Raw genomic sequence first — 15,420 nt, 5'->3', positions numbered from 1 at the left:
GTTTATTCATATGAGAGGATGGGGGCTGTAGCCTATGTCAAGGACCAAGGTAGTGCCTTGTCTTAAATGGTGTCCCTGTAGTTACCCACAGCACTACATGGGGTGCCTTTAACCCTGTTCTCGGGGACCATCTGACCATATTTTTTTTGCCTGCCAGAATGCCTTAAAGTAAATTAACATCATGATATATGGTTGCTGGAAAAACCCATAAAGGACCAGCTCCTCAGTTGATATAAATCAGTCACTCCATTGACTGTGATGGCACTACACTATTTACTCCTGAGGATACAGCTAAGGATCTGCTTCAGTAGCTCTTGCTCTGATGAAATATGTAAACATATGTCTGCTACAGTGGGAAGATGATGGGCCCGATTCTGCTTCCGCTGAAGCTAGTGGGAGTTTTGCCATTGAATTCAACAGGTCCTACCTGAACTTCTAATGGACAATAATGGCCCTGAGTGTCATATAATTAAACAAAACTACCATGAAGCGAATTGCAAGGTGGATAAACTTTTATCTTATCAAATTAAAGCTGATCCCCAAAGGTGCATAGGAAACAACTTAAAGCCACAGGGGAAAGGAATGATTCGCTCACCAGGGAAATTCCCAGTACTGTTAGAAATTCATCTTCAAAGAGAAGAGTGAAATAAATATACTGCTGCCTCTACCCATTTCCAAATTCACTCAGACATTCATTCAGCCACCATGTTCACACACACACACACACACACACACACACACACTTCCCTAGCCACACAAACACACACAGCTCCAGATTCCGACCTGCCAAAAAACCCAAACACATACTCCTTAATAGACCAGGTCAAAGCAAACAAACAAAAAATCGGGGAGGAAAATGCAAATGTTTTGTGGACATTGCTCCTTTTTTTTTTGGAAAACATTTTGAACAGCATGTGAAAAAAAGAGTAGAAATTTACACAACCATTGTCGAAAATGTCAACCTCTTTTCTTACCGAAATTCAAATTATGAATGAAAAAATTCATCCAGTGATGAAACACAATTACACACTCACTCCTTAAACATAAACCCATCCTACACACACAGTCATCCTCCCTCTCCGCACAGCCTCCCTGCATACCAGGTTCACCTCCTAATTAAGGAGGTGTTATTTTGATGGCAGAGTGACAGCTATTTCTGGAAGGCTGCTATGCCCTCTAGTGGCTTTCCACAGCTCAGCCGGCCTTTTACCTTGTACAGCATTGCAGCTGTCCACCATGGCAAGTTCCTGAGACAGAAAAGACTGGGGGACAGTTCAGCAACCGGCAGAAACCTCCTTGGGCTTTACACGCCAGAGTGTCAGCAGGAGGAGGACCCACATCGGCAACACCTGAGTGAAGAAGAGTCTGTTAGCTTCTCAGTTTTCAGTCATAAACATAGGGAAAATATAGGGAGTTATTTCAGCAGTAGAGCCCATTCACAGAGGGATTAGCACAGGTACTCCTCGACAAATCCAGTGTTTCCATTGAATTTATTTTGTTCGCTACAAAACTGCACTGCGGCGTTCTGTTTTCTAAGGAACCATGAGAGCTGTGTGCACATTCTGCCTGATTAGAACAGACAAAAAGCCTGCAGGCTAATGAGCTGTTGACTGTAGTTGTAAATATGGACGGGTCCTTTGTTCCAGCGTAACCCACTCAGTGTAGTGTTCTGGGGACGTCTTCTAATGAAATCTAAAGCTATTAAATATACTGTAAGTAAGAAAGCACAAGTAAGCTGGATCAATCACTAGCAGGGGATGGAGCACACATTTTGGGCACTACAGCACCCTGACCTCACTTGGGCCCAAGCTTGCAGTCATTATTTAGGCAAAAGTGCCCAAGAATTTGCTCTCTAGGGTTGCCACAGGTCCAGGTTTGCCCAGGATCATCCCTTTTCTGAGGTAGCTGTCTCAGGAAATCTGTCAGGGTGTTCAGTACACACCGACAGCTGGCCAGTGTTATGGGCTCAGGGTCATCCCAGATGTCCTGGTGTTTTTGGACCTCAGAGGTGGCAACAGTATTGCTCTCATCAATATCAATGAGCTTGTTACACCCTTGGCTAACAAATGATGCTCTTTTAGCTCTGGCAGCAGAATCTCAGCTGTTAAAATCCAGAGGCACCACGTTCAGTCCCTACGACTGACAACCTATGCACTGTGAGCCTGCTTCTAGACAAGGAAAGGGGATTGGATCTACACCACTGACTTTGTGCCGTGAATGCTGCTGTGGTTTTATATTCTTTCCCCCAAGTACCAGCTTCCAATAATGGCATTACTGGCATCAGCCCGAATACTGATTGTCCAGTACGATAACAATTGCTGTACAGTATATCCTGAATGGCAACTCAATAGAGTGAGTCAGGAGTTATACCCATGGGTACCAGGTTAGTTTTAGATGCAAATATACAGCTAGCTATAAATACTCCAGAATAAGAAGGATGGTGCTCATGCTCTTTCAGGGATTTCCTTTGCTATGCACCATGAAAGCCTTGTGTAGACTAAGATTTAAAGATGTGATATTAGATCAAGTTACCTCAATCTAATTAATGCTACAGCTGGGCAGGGAACAGTTTTCCCATCCTGTGAGAATTTTCAAGAGTTTGAAATAAATTTCCTGTTTGAAATCAGGATGAAAAGTCAAAATCTTAAAACTTTTCATGAATTGAAAAGCTAAAAGGAAAACAAAAAGTCAGATCAGGTCAATTGAAACATCTCATTTTGATAATTTTGGAACGTTTCATTGCAATTTTGATCTTTTACTATTTTTTTTAAACTATTAATTTTGAAACAAAAATTCATTTGAACCCTGAAAATGAACTTTTTTCTTTTAGAAACTGTCAAAATTCCTGTTTTGACAATTTCAAACCGCTTTCCCCCGCCACCCCTTTTTTTGTCTAAATGGGAAATTTGTCAAATGTTGTTCAAAATGTTTCCCTGCAAATAGATTTGGTTTTGATGAATTAGCATTTTCAAAAAGAGAAAGGTTTTGTTGAAAATTTCTTGACTAGCTCTAACTGATACCTTCTTGCTTTAAAAATTTCAAGTGATGGAAAATCCATCACATCCACTGATAATCTGTCCCAGTATTTAGTTACCGTCACTTTTAAAACATGTGCCTTATTTCCAGTCTGAAATTGCCAAGATTCAGCTTCCGGCCTTTGGATCTTGGGTTTGTCTTTGCTTGCTAGACTGCAGGGTATATCTGCTCCTCATGTAGTTACTCTAGGGATTCATGTAGTACCTCCAAAAAGACAGCCACTGTCCGTTTTAGGCTGCCAAACATAATTAAAATATCTATTGTAAATTATAGCCAGAGTTTATCTCTGCTGAGTTGGGCTTCTTTCCAAAGAAGCTTTCGGTGAACTGGGTGCAGATGTCTTCTAATGAAATCTAAAGCTATTAAATATACTGTCCTCAATATTGCACTAACCCTGAATTTGGTGTGAGGATCAGGTTTTAGTCTGTCATTAGTTCCTTACTTTATCTTTCCCATCCACATTTATATCCCTTTTCATCCTCCTTATCATGTATTGTACATCTCACCTGGAGTAGCCTGGAAGAGGAAGACGAGAACAGCAAAGAGCAGGTAAAGGATCCTCATGTCTGAAGATTGGCTGGGAGCTTAGTTTCACTAGAGAGAAGAGACTCAAAGACCAGTTGAGACTGAAGTTTGTTAGAGGAAGATAATGTAGTCCCTGTCTTTATAGGGCTCTGGGGATTAGGAAATGTTGATGCGTGGGTGCCTTGTCAATAAATAACTATGCCTAATCTTTTGCGGAGCTGGTTGATTACCTCTGTTATTGCAGATTTCACTGAAGTATGTGACCAAAATGTTGCAACCTGAAGTGTGAATTTCCATTAGCCTTGTCTATATGTTATATAACTTGAATAATGTCCAAGTCACACTGAGTTCTGTGTGTTCTCATGGCTTCTGTGGCTCTAATCCCATTAAACCATCAAGCTGGGCAAAATGTTTGTGCAAAATCATTTTTCCTCCAAAAATGCAGATTCAGGTCAGCTGGAACAATTGATCAATTTGAAACAATTTCAGCAAATTGTTTTGGTCAGAAATAGAAAAAAAACAACTTTGGAAATGTCAAGACGGTCATTTCAGCATCTCCAAAATTAAACCTTTTAACTTTTCATTTTGGAAAGACATTTCTTTTTTGGAATTTCCTTCAATTTTATATAGTTTTATATAGTTTTATATAGTTTTGTATAGTTGGGTTTATGTTTTCCAGTATGCATTATTTTCTCCTATCAACATTGAATTTCATCTGCCATTTTCTCGCCCAGTCACCGAGATTAGTGAGATCCCTTTGTAACTCTTTGCAGTCAGCTTTGGCTCTAACTATCTCGAGTAATTTAGTATCATCTGCAAACTTCACCACCTCACTGTTTACCCCCATTTCCAGATTGTGATGGGGTAAACAAACCCCAAACTGGGCCCAAAGGAGTGAGAAGGCAATACTGGATCCAGACAGCCCTGCTCCTCTGAGTCTGCTGAGCATGTTTCAACAGGAGCAGCAGGATAAATGGAGATCAGTAGCCCAGACAAAGAGGAGTAGACAGACTACAGGAGAGCAGAATCCTTCTCCGGGAAGCTAGGCAGAAGGTTGAGCCTAAGAGGTGACCACAGAATGGGTAAAACCCACAGTCAGTGCCTTCACTTGCCACCACCCTCTTTGAAAACCAGCAAGTCCTGCAGGGCCTTGCTCCTTTGGGCTCTTTATTCGGTTGAGCCACCAACTGTTTGGACCATGCCCCAAAGTGTAGGGGCCTACTGGTAGGGAGTAGCCCAGGGAAGTGAATTTAGACTTGTTGCAGGGACAATCTTGGCAGTGTTGCTTCCTACAGCACTCTGGGAAGGACCCAGTGTAGAGGGAGGGCCTAGGTCCCCCTACCACACCCGCTTAAGGGCCAAGGCCCAGATGAAGGTGGAAAGCCGAAGACTCCCAGCTTACGGTCAGGAACAGGTATCTCTACCACCGACAGAGAGGCAAGCAGTCAGAAGTGAGGTGCTCTCACCACTAGGCTGCCCAGCCCTTTGAGCCCCCTATCACACAGATCATTTATGAATATGTTGAACAGCAAAGGTTCCACTACAGATCTTTGGGGGACCCATCTATTTAACTCTCTCCACTGAGAAAACTGCCCATGTATTCTTACCCTATGCCTGTCTTTTAACCAGTTACTGATCCATGAGAGGACCTTCCCTCCTATCCCATGACTGCTTATTTTGCTTAAAAGCCTTTGGTGTGGGACCTTGTCAAGGCTTTCTGAAAGTCCAAGTACATTATAGTCACTGGATAACCTTTGTCCACATGATTGTTGACACCCTCAAAGAAGTCTAATAGATTGGTGAGGCATGAAATCCCTTTATAAAAGTTGTGTAGTCTCTTCCTCAGTATATTGAGTTCATTTATGTGTCTGATAATTCTGTTTTTCACTATAGGTTCAAGCAATTTGCCTGGTACTGAAGTTAGGTTTACCGACCTGTAATTGCCAGGATCGCCTCTGGAGCCCTTTTAAAAAATTGGCATTACATTAGCTATCCTCCAATCATCAAGTAAAGAGTCTGATTTAAGCAATAGGTTACATACCACAATTAGTAGTTCTGCAATTTCATATCTGAGTCCCTTCAGAACTCTTGGGTGAATACCATCTGGTCCTGGTGATTAATTACTGTTTAATTTATCAACTTGTTCAAAACCTCCTCTATTGGGGACAGTTCCTCAGATCTGACATCTAAAAAGAGTGCCTCAGGTGTGGGAATCTCTCTCACATCCTCTGCAGTGAGGACTGATACAAACAATTCATTTAGGTTCTCTGCAATGACCTTGTCTTTCTTGAGTGAAGCTTTAGCTCGGTGATTGACCAGTGGCCCCACTGACTGGCAGGTTTCCTGCTTCTGGTGCACTTAAAAAAACTATTTGTTTTATGTCTCTTTATAGTTGCTCTTCAAATTCTTTTTTGGCCTGTGTGACGTTACACCCCATATTCTTCATAGAAATATCATTATGATATGAATATGGCATGACTAAGATATGTTTTATGCAAGAGAGCTCATATGAGGTATCATTGAAAAGGTTGTGATCTACTGAATGTGTTTATCCAATTTGTATGCAGGTATCATTTTTGTATCCAAAGCTAGGAATATTGACCATGTATCTGTATTTCAAATGTGCTACTTTGGGTGACACCCACAACTAGCCCTTCAGGTACAACAATGAAAAAGCCAGACAGGGCTGAGGGCCCATCAGCAAACACAATGGACTGTGAACGAGCTTAGTCTTCATGTGGATGCTCCAAACAGCCTGCGAGTAATGGCTGCTACGATCCTGCAGAGACATGTGATTGAGTCACCTGGTACTAGACCCCACTTGGAATGCCAGTGTTTTTCCACTGGAAGGCAAAGGGTTCCCGCCATACACAAAAGCTATAAAAGGTAGGGGAGTGACATCATCGTGGTTCTCCTCTGCCTCCCCACCCAAAGATACACTGGGAAAGACCTGGAAACAAGAACTGAACTTGGAGGAGAAGATCTGAACCCAGGCTAGAAGGGTGTCCACCCTGTAAGCGAAAATACCTGAAGTTTCAAGCTGCAGGCCAGTGCAGTTGGCTTTCAAGAATCTCTGTAATCTGCCTGAGACAACATTTGGGGTGAGAAATTACTATTTGTAGCCCAATTTCTTTAGTGTATTAAGTTTATTCTGCATGTTTTGTTTTATTTCCTCAGTAATTTGCTTTGTTCTGTTTGCTATCTCTTATAATCACTTACAATCTACTCTTTCTAGTTAATAAACTTATTTTTGTTTATTCTGAAACCCCATTTGTGCAATTCATAATGGGGGGGGGGGTGAAGAGGCTCCACAATGAGGGAGGGGGCAGATTTCACAATATACCTTTGGGTCTGCACTCCAAGGGAGGTGGGCACCTGAGTGCTGGGGCAAGTCCCTTAAGATGAGTCTTCCCAGAGCTGATCTTAGTGTCTGTGTCTTTCTGCACCTGGGTGTGTCCCTGCCTGGGTGTGTGCTAGTGGAAGCAGAAGAGCCTGGCTCAGCAAGTTGGGGTAAAAGGGGTCCCAGGCTGGCAGAACAGGCAGGCTCAGTGGTATCCCAGTACATCAGGTGGCACCTTAAAGGGGGGAAACCTGTCACAGCCTGACTAATTATACTTTAACATTTGACTTGCCAGAGTTTATGCTCCTTTCTATTTTCCTTACTAGGATGTGCCTTTCAATTTTTAAGGGATGCCTTTTTGCCTCTAATCACCTCTTGCATTCTGCTGTTTATCTATGGTGACTTTTATTTGTCCTCTTACTGTTTTTATTATTATTATTATTTGGGGTATACATTTAGTTTGAGCTTCTGTTATGGTGTTTTTAAAGTTTCCATGTAGCTTGCAGACATTTCACTTTTATGACTGTTCCTTTTAATTTCCATTTAACTAGCGTCCTCATTTTTGTGTAGTTCCCCTTTTTGAAGTTAAATGCTACTATGATGGGTTTCTTTGGCATCCCTCCCCCCCCCCCCCCATGTAATTACATTGTGGTTGCTATTACTGAGAAGTTCATCTATATTCACCTCTTAGCCCAGATCCTGTGTTCCACTTAGAACTAAATCAAGAATTGTGTCTTCCCTTGTGAGTTCCAGAACTAGCTACTCCAAGAAGCAGTCATTAATGGTTTCTAGAAATTTCACCTCAGCATTCCTTCCTGAGGTGACATGTACCCAGTCAATATGAGAATAGTTGAAATCTACCATTATTACTGTGTTTTCGGCCTTTGACGCGTCTCTAATCTCCCTGAGCATTTCACAATCACCGTCACCATCCTGGTCAGGTGGTCAGTATTATATTCTTTCTGCTTAGTCTTCTTATTCAAGCATGGAAGTTCTATCCATAGAGATTCTGTGGTACAGTTTGATTCATTTACGATTTTTGCTATATTTGTCTCTATTCTTTCTTTCACATATAGTGTCACACCCTCACCAGCACGACCTACTCTCTCATCCTTACATATTTTGTACCCTAGTATCATAGGAGCTGACTTTTATTTTTACCCATCAGTGCTCCACCCCCACTTCACCCTAAGGCCCTGCCCCCACTCTGTCCCGTCCCCTGAGGCCCCGCCCTTGCTCCGCCTCTTCCTGCCCCTGCTCCGCCTTTCACCTGAGGCCCCCGTCCGCCTGCCACTTGCTGCTGTCCGCCCTCCCTCAAGCACCTCCCACCAGTTGGCCAAACAGCTGATTGGCGGCCTGGCCAAATTAGGTTGAACTATGGTTGAGGGAAGCCTTGTCTGTAGTGTTTATATGTGAGGTCTTAAAGGGGCAAGACATGAGCGAATTTTTTTTTTTTTTTGAAGCAAAGTGCACCATGCAAATATTTACACTCAACCTACGTAGGAGGAATCTTTTCCCTGACCAATCACTGCTCTGTCTGGACATTCACGAGGCTTACCCATATGAATTTGATTCCCCTGATCCTTTATAAGCTAAATGCTCTGCTAATAAAAGTCCCTGTCAAGTGCTGTTCTGATGTTAATAAATGCTTTTGGGGCTTCATATGGGAAAGAGAGAAGAAACCAAACCATTGTCAGACAAAAAGGATCTATTCATATGAATAAAGGAAGCTTCTGCACCAAACTTTCACACCACAACAGCCCCTGCGTGGTTAAAAGGAAAGGAGGTTGGGATTCCCAGTGGGGTTTTATAATGGAAGGAATAGGGAGTTAGTAGAGTTTTACCTGCCTACACTGGCTCTGAATTTGACCCAGAGGCCCAATTTAACCCCAGCGTAACTCAATTAGAGTCACCATATATATCCCAGGGATGAATGTGATTTAATATATATTGGTGCAGATCCTCAGACTGAGAATATTAAATACACTAGTGTGGACATTGGGTGCAAGTCTGCAGTCCTGACTCAGGCAAGACTTGCATTGGAGTCACCGGTAGCTTTGCCAGAGTGAGGACTACAGGATCAGGCTCTTTATTAGCAAGGCAACAAGAATGGGGACATAATATCTGGCTTAGTGTGTGTGGTCATATTTCTAAAGGCTGTAACTTAAACAGCCTCCTGCTTCATCGCAGCTAAACTGACTCCACTAGTAGAGGCTATTTTGGTGTTGAAGGTGCTGGATTTGATAGAAATCTCACTGAGAGAAATTGCCATCCTCGGTCATACTTGCTCATATAGATTCCATTAAGAACATGTCTCTGGCTAATGGAAAAAAATAATTCAGGCATTTTAATTGATTTAAAATTACTTTGCGTAACAATTCCAAGAATGATAGCCTTTGTTTTATTGCAGAAAGGACTGTCCACACATAAATCCTCAATCCCTATGAGGAAGATACTGCAATTCATTGCTATTAACCCCATTTTATATATGGGGAAACTGACTAGCCTGAGGCCAGAGAGGGAGTGAACGTTAGACACTGGACACGGTCTCCCAGTCCTCTGCTCAGACCACTAGACAACATTGCTCTCCGTCACACTTGTCCATGGGAATAGCCATCAGCTTGAAGAAATCTTAGGTCCAATAAATGATTAAGCTGTGATTTAGGATATGTAACGTACACAGCTGTTTGCTGTTAGTTCACTCTGCAGATTGCAGGATAACGGACGCACTTGACTAAGTTCACCGATAGCTGAGGTAACCGCTCAGCCATAACAAAGGTAACCGCGCTATAAATGGCTTAATTATTGACCAGATTCCAAAACCTCAGCATTCCACAATCCCCAAACCTTTATAAATACAGGGGCTCTCCATCCTGAAGGGACCTTCACCTCCATCTCCCACAGCGTCTTGCCTCTGCAGTGACGGACAGACCCCCCGCAGACCTTCAGCCATGAGGATCCTTTATTTGCTCTTTGCTGTTCTCTTCTTCCTCTTCCAGGGTGCTCCAGGTGAGATGGATCCAAGTCATTATAGGGGGGATAAATAAAATGGGATATTTGTATGAGAGGATGAGGATGCTAAAATAATGAGCTCAGGCAGGATCATTTCCTGATCCTCAAGCTGCTGTCAGGGCTGGTGCAATAGATTGGACAATTGTCCTGATTCTCCTCTGCCTTGAACCTTGGTCAGTCACCTACACCCAATCCAAAGTGGGGTATCAAACTCTATTCATATAGTAAGTAACACTACTGCAGTGTTTTGCCCAGGGCCAGCATATCTTCATTAGGGGTTTGCAGTAGTGTAGTTCCACTGATGTAGTTACAGCCATGCAAATTTCCCCAAGCTAGACAAGCCCCTGCCAGAGTATTCCAGCTGTCAGGATGATGAATGACCAGTTATAGTGACCATCCTGAGCTAACCTACAAAAGGCCTTCACAGAACAAAATCAACCAATGGGCTGGATTGGCAATTGCCCTGCACCCTGTGTTATTGTTTACACCTGTGCAAAACAGAGCAAAGCGTAGTGGAGAATCAGGCCTTAGGTCATCTTCATCTGCACATTCCCAGGCAGAAATGTGGTGGGTCTGATTCTCGTCTCACACTGGCGTCAATCAAGAGTAATTCTGCTGAAATCATTTAAATTGCACTAGTGTAAAAGGGGTGTGCAATTATGCTGATTACTGGTAATGCCGAAGGACCAACCAAAACTGGAGCCCCATTTGGCCAGGGGCTGTACAAACACAGAGAAGCAGATAGTCTCAGCCCCAAAGAGTTTATAGTGTAAAGGGGGGGGGGGAAGTGTTGTGTGATAAAGGCAGGTTCAAAGGTGCAGCACCTGACTCTTCAACCAGGTAACCTGCACAGCTATTGGAATCCTTTTGTCTCTCCTGACTGTGGAGACTGCATCTGAATTTGCACATAGTTATAATGCTGTCTTCAATAGTCACATTCTGTGACCAGAATTTTACAGCAGGCAACAGATTCACTGAAAATAATGCTATAGGAACCTTCAGGGCCCATGGAGCTAAGAGGTTTTGTCTGTTAGCTCAAGCTATAGAAGATCACACTCGGGCTGGAAATCTTGGGGTCAACCTCTGATAATGATACATCTAATTCTATTTTTGGAGGGGGCGGGGGAGTTATTTAAGGAATTTCTAAAAGATGTGCCCTAGATCAACTAGAAGTTATGGGCTTTATGCAGGAATCCCTGGGTGAAATTCTCTGGCCTGTGTTATACAGGAAGTCAGACTAGATCAATGCTTCTTAATGACCAGTCCGTGGACCGGCACCAGTCCCTAAGATCTCCCTGAAACAGTTTAGGAAGCTAGCAAGCCGTTCCCTGGTATCAAAAAGGCCAAGAAACACTGGACTAGATGATCCTAATGGTCCCTTCTGACCTCACAATTTATGGATCTATATATAATGGTTTCCCTCTATTTATGAATAAAAGTTCAGACTCTAACCAACGCTCTCTCTTTGCTCAGGGAACGCTGATTTCCTGGATAATATCAACTGCAGAAGTAACTTTGGCTTCTGCCACTCGGGGGACTGCCCCATATCCACCACGCTCATTGGAACCTGCATCAATGGAAAGATCAACTGCTGCAAACGGACAACAGCCCCCTGATCTGCAGAAATCCACAAGGCCTGAGTGAGCAGCAGCATCAAGAGGAAAAGTCTCCCTTCAATAAAAACAAGCTGTTGTGAAATCCAACTGTGGTTTGTGAGAATTCATTTTACACGTGCAGGGTGGGAGGCTGCGAGTGGGTGAAGAGGAGCGGGAGGATGAATGTGCTTGTGAAGGTGGAAATATCAGCTACCAAAAATGTCACAGCCGTGGGGTCACAATAACTGTTCCAGAAACGGGTGCTTGCTGTGTAATTAAAAAACACCCCCACCCCCACCAATACAATGATTCCAACTTACAAAGAAACTGCAGCACCAGGGGAATTGGAATGTGTCTGCCTTGAAATCCAATAAGATGGGTGAGGTAATATCTTTTATTGAACTAACTTCTGTTGGTGAGAGAGACAAATTTTCGAGCTTGTCTCTCTCACCAACAGGAGTTGGTCCAATAAAAGATATTGCCTCACTCACCTGGTCTCTCTAATATCCTGGGACTGACACAGATACAACTATGCTGCATACAGCAATTGAAACCCAACAGTCCATTAGTAGACCTCCCACTGAGGTGCCAATCTGCCCTAGAGCTGGCTACAGATGGCACCACACCCCAGCTGAACTACTGGGAAGGGGAATCCCATTACACTTTGTATAAAGGACTGTACAACATAGGAAGAAGCTGTAAAAAAGCTCACATCAAACCAAACCACTGGGGCCTAGATCCCCAGAAGGTGTCCAGAAAGCAGTGCTCCTCCCTTTGATGAGGCTAGTCTCTCAAGTATTCCCCATAACCAGATGTGACTGTATGCCAGAAATGTTGACAGAGCCATTCAGCAGCCTGTGCAGCTTTACTCCCCTCATGATACCAAATACAGGGCCCCTGCTTGTCTCTCTCACCAACAAAAGTTGGTCCAATAAAAGATATTACCTCCCCCACCTTGTCTCTCCAGTTTCTTCTTCATAGGCTAGGTCTACACTACGGGGGAGGGGAGGGGTCGATTTAAGATACGCGAATTCAGCTACGCGAATAGCGTAGCTGAATTCGACGTATCCTATTTGACTTACCCCGCTGAGAGGACAGCGGCAAATCGACCGCCGCGGCTCCCCCGTCGACGGCGCTTACTCCTCCTGACGAGGTGGGAGTACGCGCATCGATTCGGGGATCGATTTATCCGTCTAGATGAGACGCGATAAATCGATCCCCGAGAGATCGATTTCTACCCGCCGATCCGGGAGGGTAGTGTAGACTAGCCCTCAGGGATTTTTATTCCCTTCCCCCAGAGTTCAAGCTGACGGGATGAGTCCACCTGCTCATTTCCTTTTAGTGGGGGTGTGGGGAGCAATTAACAAAGTTGCTGATGTTTCACAGGGCTCATTTAGTTTCAATGGGCCTTCTTGTGGGCAGAACCTAACCCCTTCTGCAGGAAGCCAGCCTTTCCATTAATGAACACTTCTTTCCTGCTTGGGGAGTTACACAGCTACAGAAGTTTACAACGTAAACCCTTAATATAACATGGGGTACAGAGGTTCAGTAAGCATCCTACAAGCATTTCATAAAGTCTAAGCACTGACCACATTTTTATGAATCTAGTACCTATTTTAACAATGCTAACACAGAGGTGAGCCAGACCGGTTTCCAGCTATGCATTTGTCAGTGTTCAGTGGGGGCCTAGGAGCTTTGGCATCAGCTGGCACCTGATCTGCCAGTGTCACAGTCCCAATGGACTAGCCAGTTGCCACAGCCCCCCAGCTGAGTGGTACAGCCCAACACCTCCCCCAGTGGACAGCCTATCTGCCCCATGGAGTGCAGCTGTATAGGGGGAGGTCGGGAGGATTCCACACGGGGAACAGGGCTGCCAAGCACTGATCAGAGGACTGGAGGCCTGGGTGAGAGGCAGCGGTGCAACAGTCGGGGCCGGAGAAGTGTTGGAACGATAATGGTGGGGCAAGTCTCCAGCTCTGCTGCATGGGTGTGTGCACTGGTCGAGAGAGAGGGACCCCTTCCCAAAGCACCCAGAGAGGGCATCAAGTGTCAGACACAGAGGGAATGTGGCTGTCGAGAGGTCATCAAGTGCTAGACCCAGTAGGGGACATGGCTGATCACGAGGGAATCCAGTGTCAGACCCAGAGGGGACGTGGCCTGACAGGAGGGCCATAACTACAGGTGCAGAAAGGATTCCATCGCACAGAGTCTTAACCCACCCTGGGGGAGTGTCACACTAGCAGTGTCACAGCAACACATCCAGGTCCAGGAACAAGAAACTGGACTCGTAGATTAATTCTTACTATAAAGTTTATTGCACTTTACCGACTGCTGCACTGAACTTTATGTAGGCCATTACCTCACAATGTTTACACTGCAAAGTATTCTTTAATCCCCAAGAAACGGTTCCAGTGTAAATCAATTGTATATATGTTTAAGTGAATTGCAGTGAGTATGGGTTAAGAGGGTTACAATTAAGTTAGGCATATCCTGGACTAAGGGCATTCTTGTTGCTGCCAAGAGTTGCCCCTAGAGAGACTGGGGTAAAAACACCCAGGAACCTCTGGACTCAGTCCTCCCTGTGTGATGTGAGTCCTGTTCACACAGACTGGGAGGGAAAGTAAAGGCAGGCAGATACCAGGGTGAAGTGAATTGGGGTGTGTGTGGAGGAGGACTCCACTTGGGTCAGCTGGGGTATTGTGTACATAGAGAACTTCTCCTACTATGGTAGGACAAATCCCCTACTTACATGAGGTGCCCTACAGTGGGGCAGAGCAGGAAGCATTATCACAATCTGCTCTGCCTAGGGACCATGTGAATCTGGATTCTGGACTGCTGCAGTCTTGGAGTGACTAGAATAAAAGATCCTGCTGCCCCTTTACATTCCATGCATCAAAGGAGCTGGACTGATGTACACCAGCTGAAGTTCTGGCTCATGGTCTTAATAGGCAGTAGATTTGAAACAAACATAAGGAGGTACTTCTTCACACAACACACAGTCAGTCAGGAATCAGGAATCTAGGGACATGGGTTTCTGTATCAGGATTTGGAGCCCCACAAAGAGTAAGACAAAGTTCAATTTAACAGTTCATTAGCCATTGATGTGCCATAGATTTTTATATTGACAACATGCAATCTCAGAATAGAAGTTGTCAGGGAGAAATTGATTTTTTTGGTAGCTGGATCTTTTGGTCTGTGAGTCTTTGGGGACAGTCAGGGACTGTGGGATAAACACACTAAGTAGGTGTTTATACTAAAATAATTGTCAGTGAAATAGTTAGCAATCTTGGCAAATAATTTGTCATCTGTGGGTTCCTGAGTCACCACCTTATTCATGCAACTGACTCCTCTTAGAGCTATGGGTTCAGGCTGGCTGTAGACTCAGGCAGACAAGACTCCATCAGTCATAACTCTGAGGACCTAGAAATATATGGTTTTAAAGGAAAGTTTAGATTCTGGATCATGATTCTGAAGCCAGGTGTGGATTCTGTGGCGCATTCAGCAGCTGCAGGACTGCAGAATACAGGATACACAAGGCCACATAGGGACATAGGCCTCAAGCCACACAATGGAAATGAGGAGCCTCAACACCTTTGTGGATCTGGGCCACAGAGAATAGGTAAGAGAGCAAAGAGACAATGAGTTGTGAAATGGTTGCTATGATACAGATGCTGTCACTAGGCCATCAACACTAGAAGTCTAAATATCTTTGAGGATTTGGGCCATAGGCCAAAGTTTTCAGACTGAGGAGCCTAAAGTTAGGCATTTAAGGGCTTGTCTACACTACTGGTGCTACAGCGGCACAGCTATGGTGCTACAGGTATGCTGCTGTAGTGTAGACAGTTCCTACAGTGATGGAAGGGTGTTTCTGTCACCATAGGTAACCAACTCCCTGAACGATGGTACCTCAAT

General features: G+C 44.2%; 1 protein-coding gene across 1 annotated transcript; it reads right to left on the bottom strand.

Moving 5' to 3' along the window:
• Window positions 1-1,206: 1,206 nt before the first annotated feature.
• Window positions 1,207-3,600, bottom strand: LOC135876715 (gallinacin-10-like). Its single transcript, XM_065402011.1, has 2 exons — window positions 3,543-3,600; window positions 1,207-1,349 (listed from the first exon to the last, which is right to left on the bottom strand). The coding sequence occupies exons 1-2, from the start codon at window positions 3,598-3,600 to the stop codon at window positions 1,207-1,209; spliced, it is 201 nt and encodes a 66-aa protein (XP_065258083.1).
• Between the last annotated feature and the right edge of the window lie 11,820 nt (window positions 3,601-15,420).

This window comes from Emys orbicularis, chromosome 3 (genome assembly GCF_028017835.1).
Source record: "Emys orbicularis isolate rEmyOrb1 chromosome 3, rEmyOrb1.hap1, whole genome shotgun sequence".
NCBI classification, from domain to species: domain Eukaryota; kingdom Metazoa; phylum Chordata; order Testudines; family Emydidae; genus Emys; species Emys orbicularis.
Note: the sequence above shows the minus strand (reverse complement) of the source record. Positions and strands in the feature narration are given on the sequence as shown.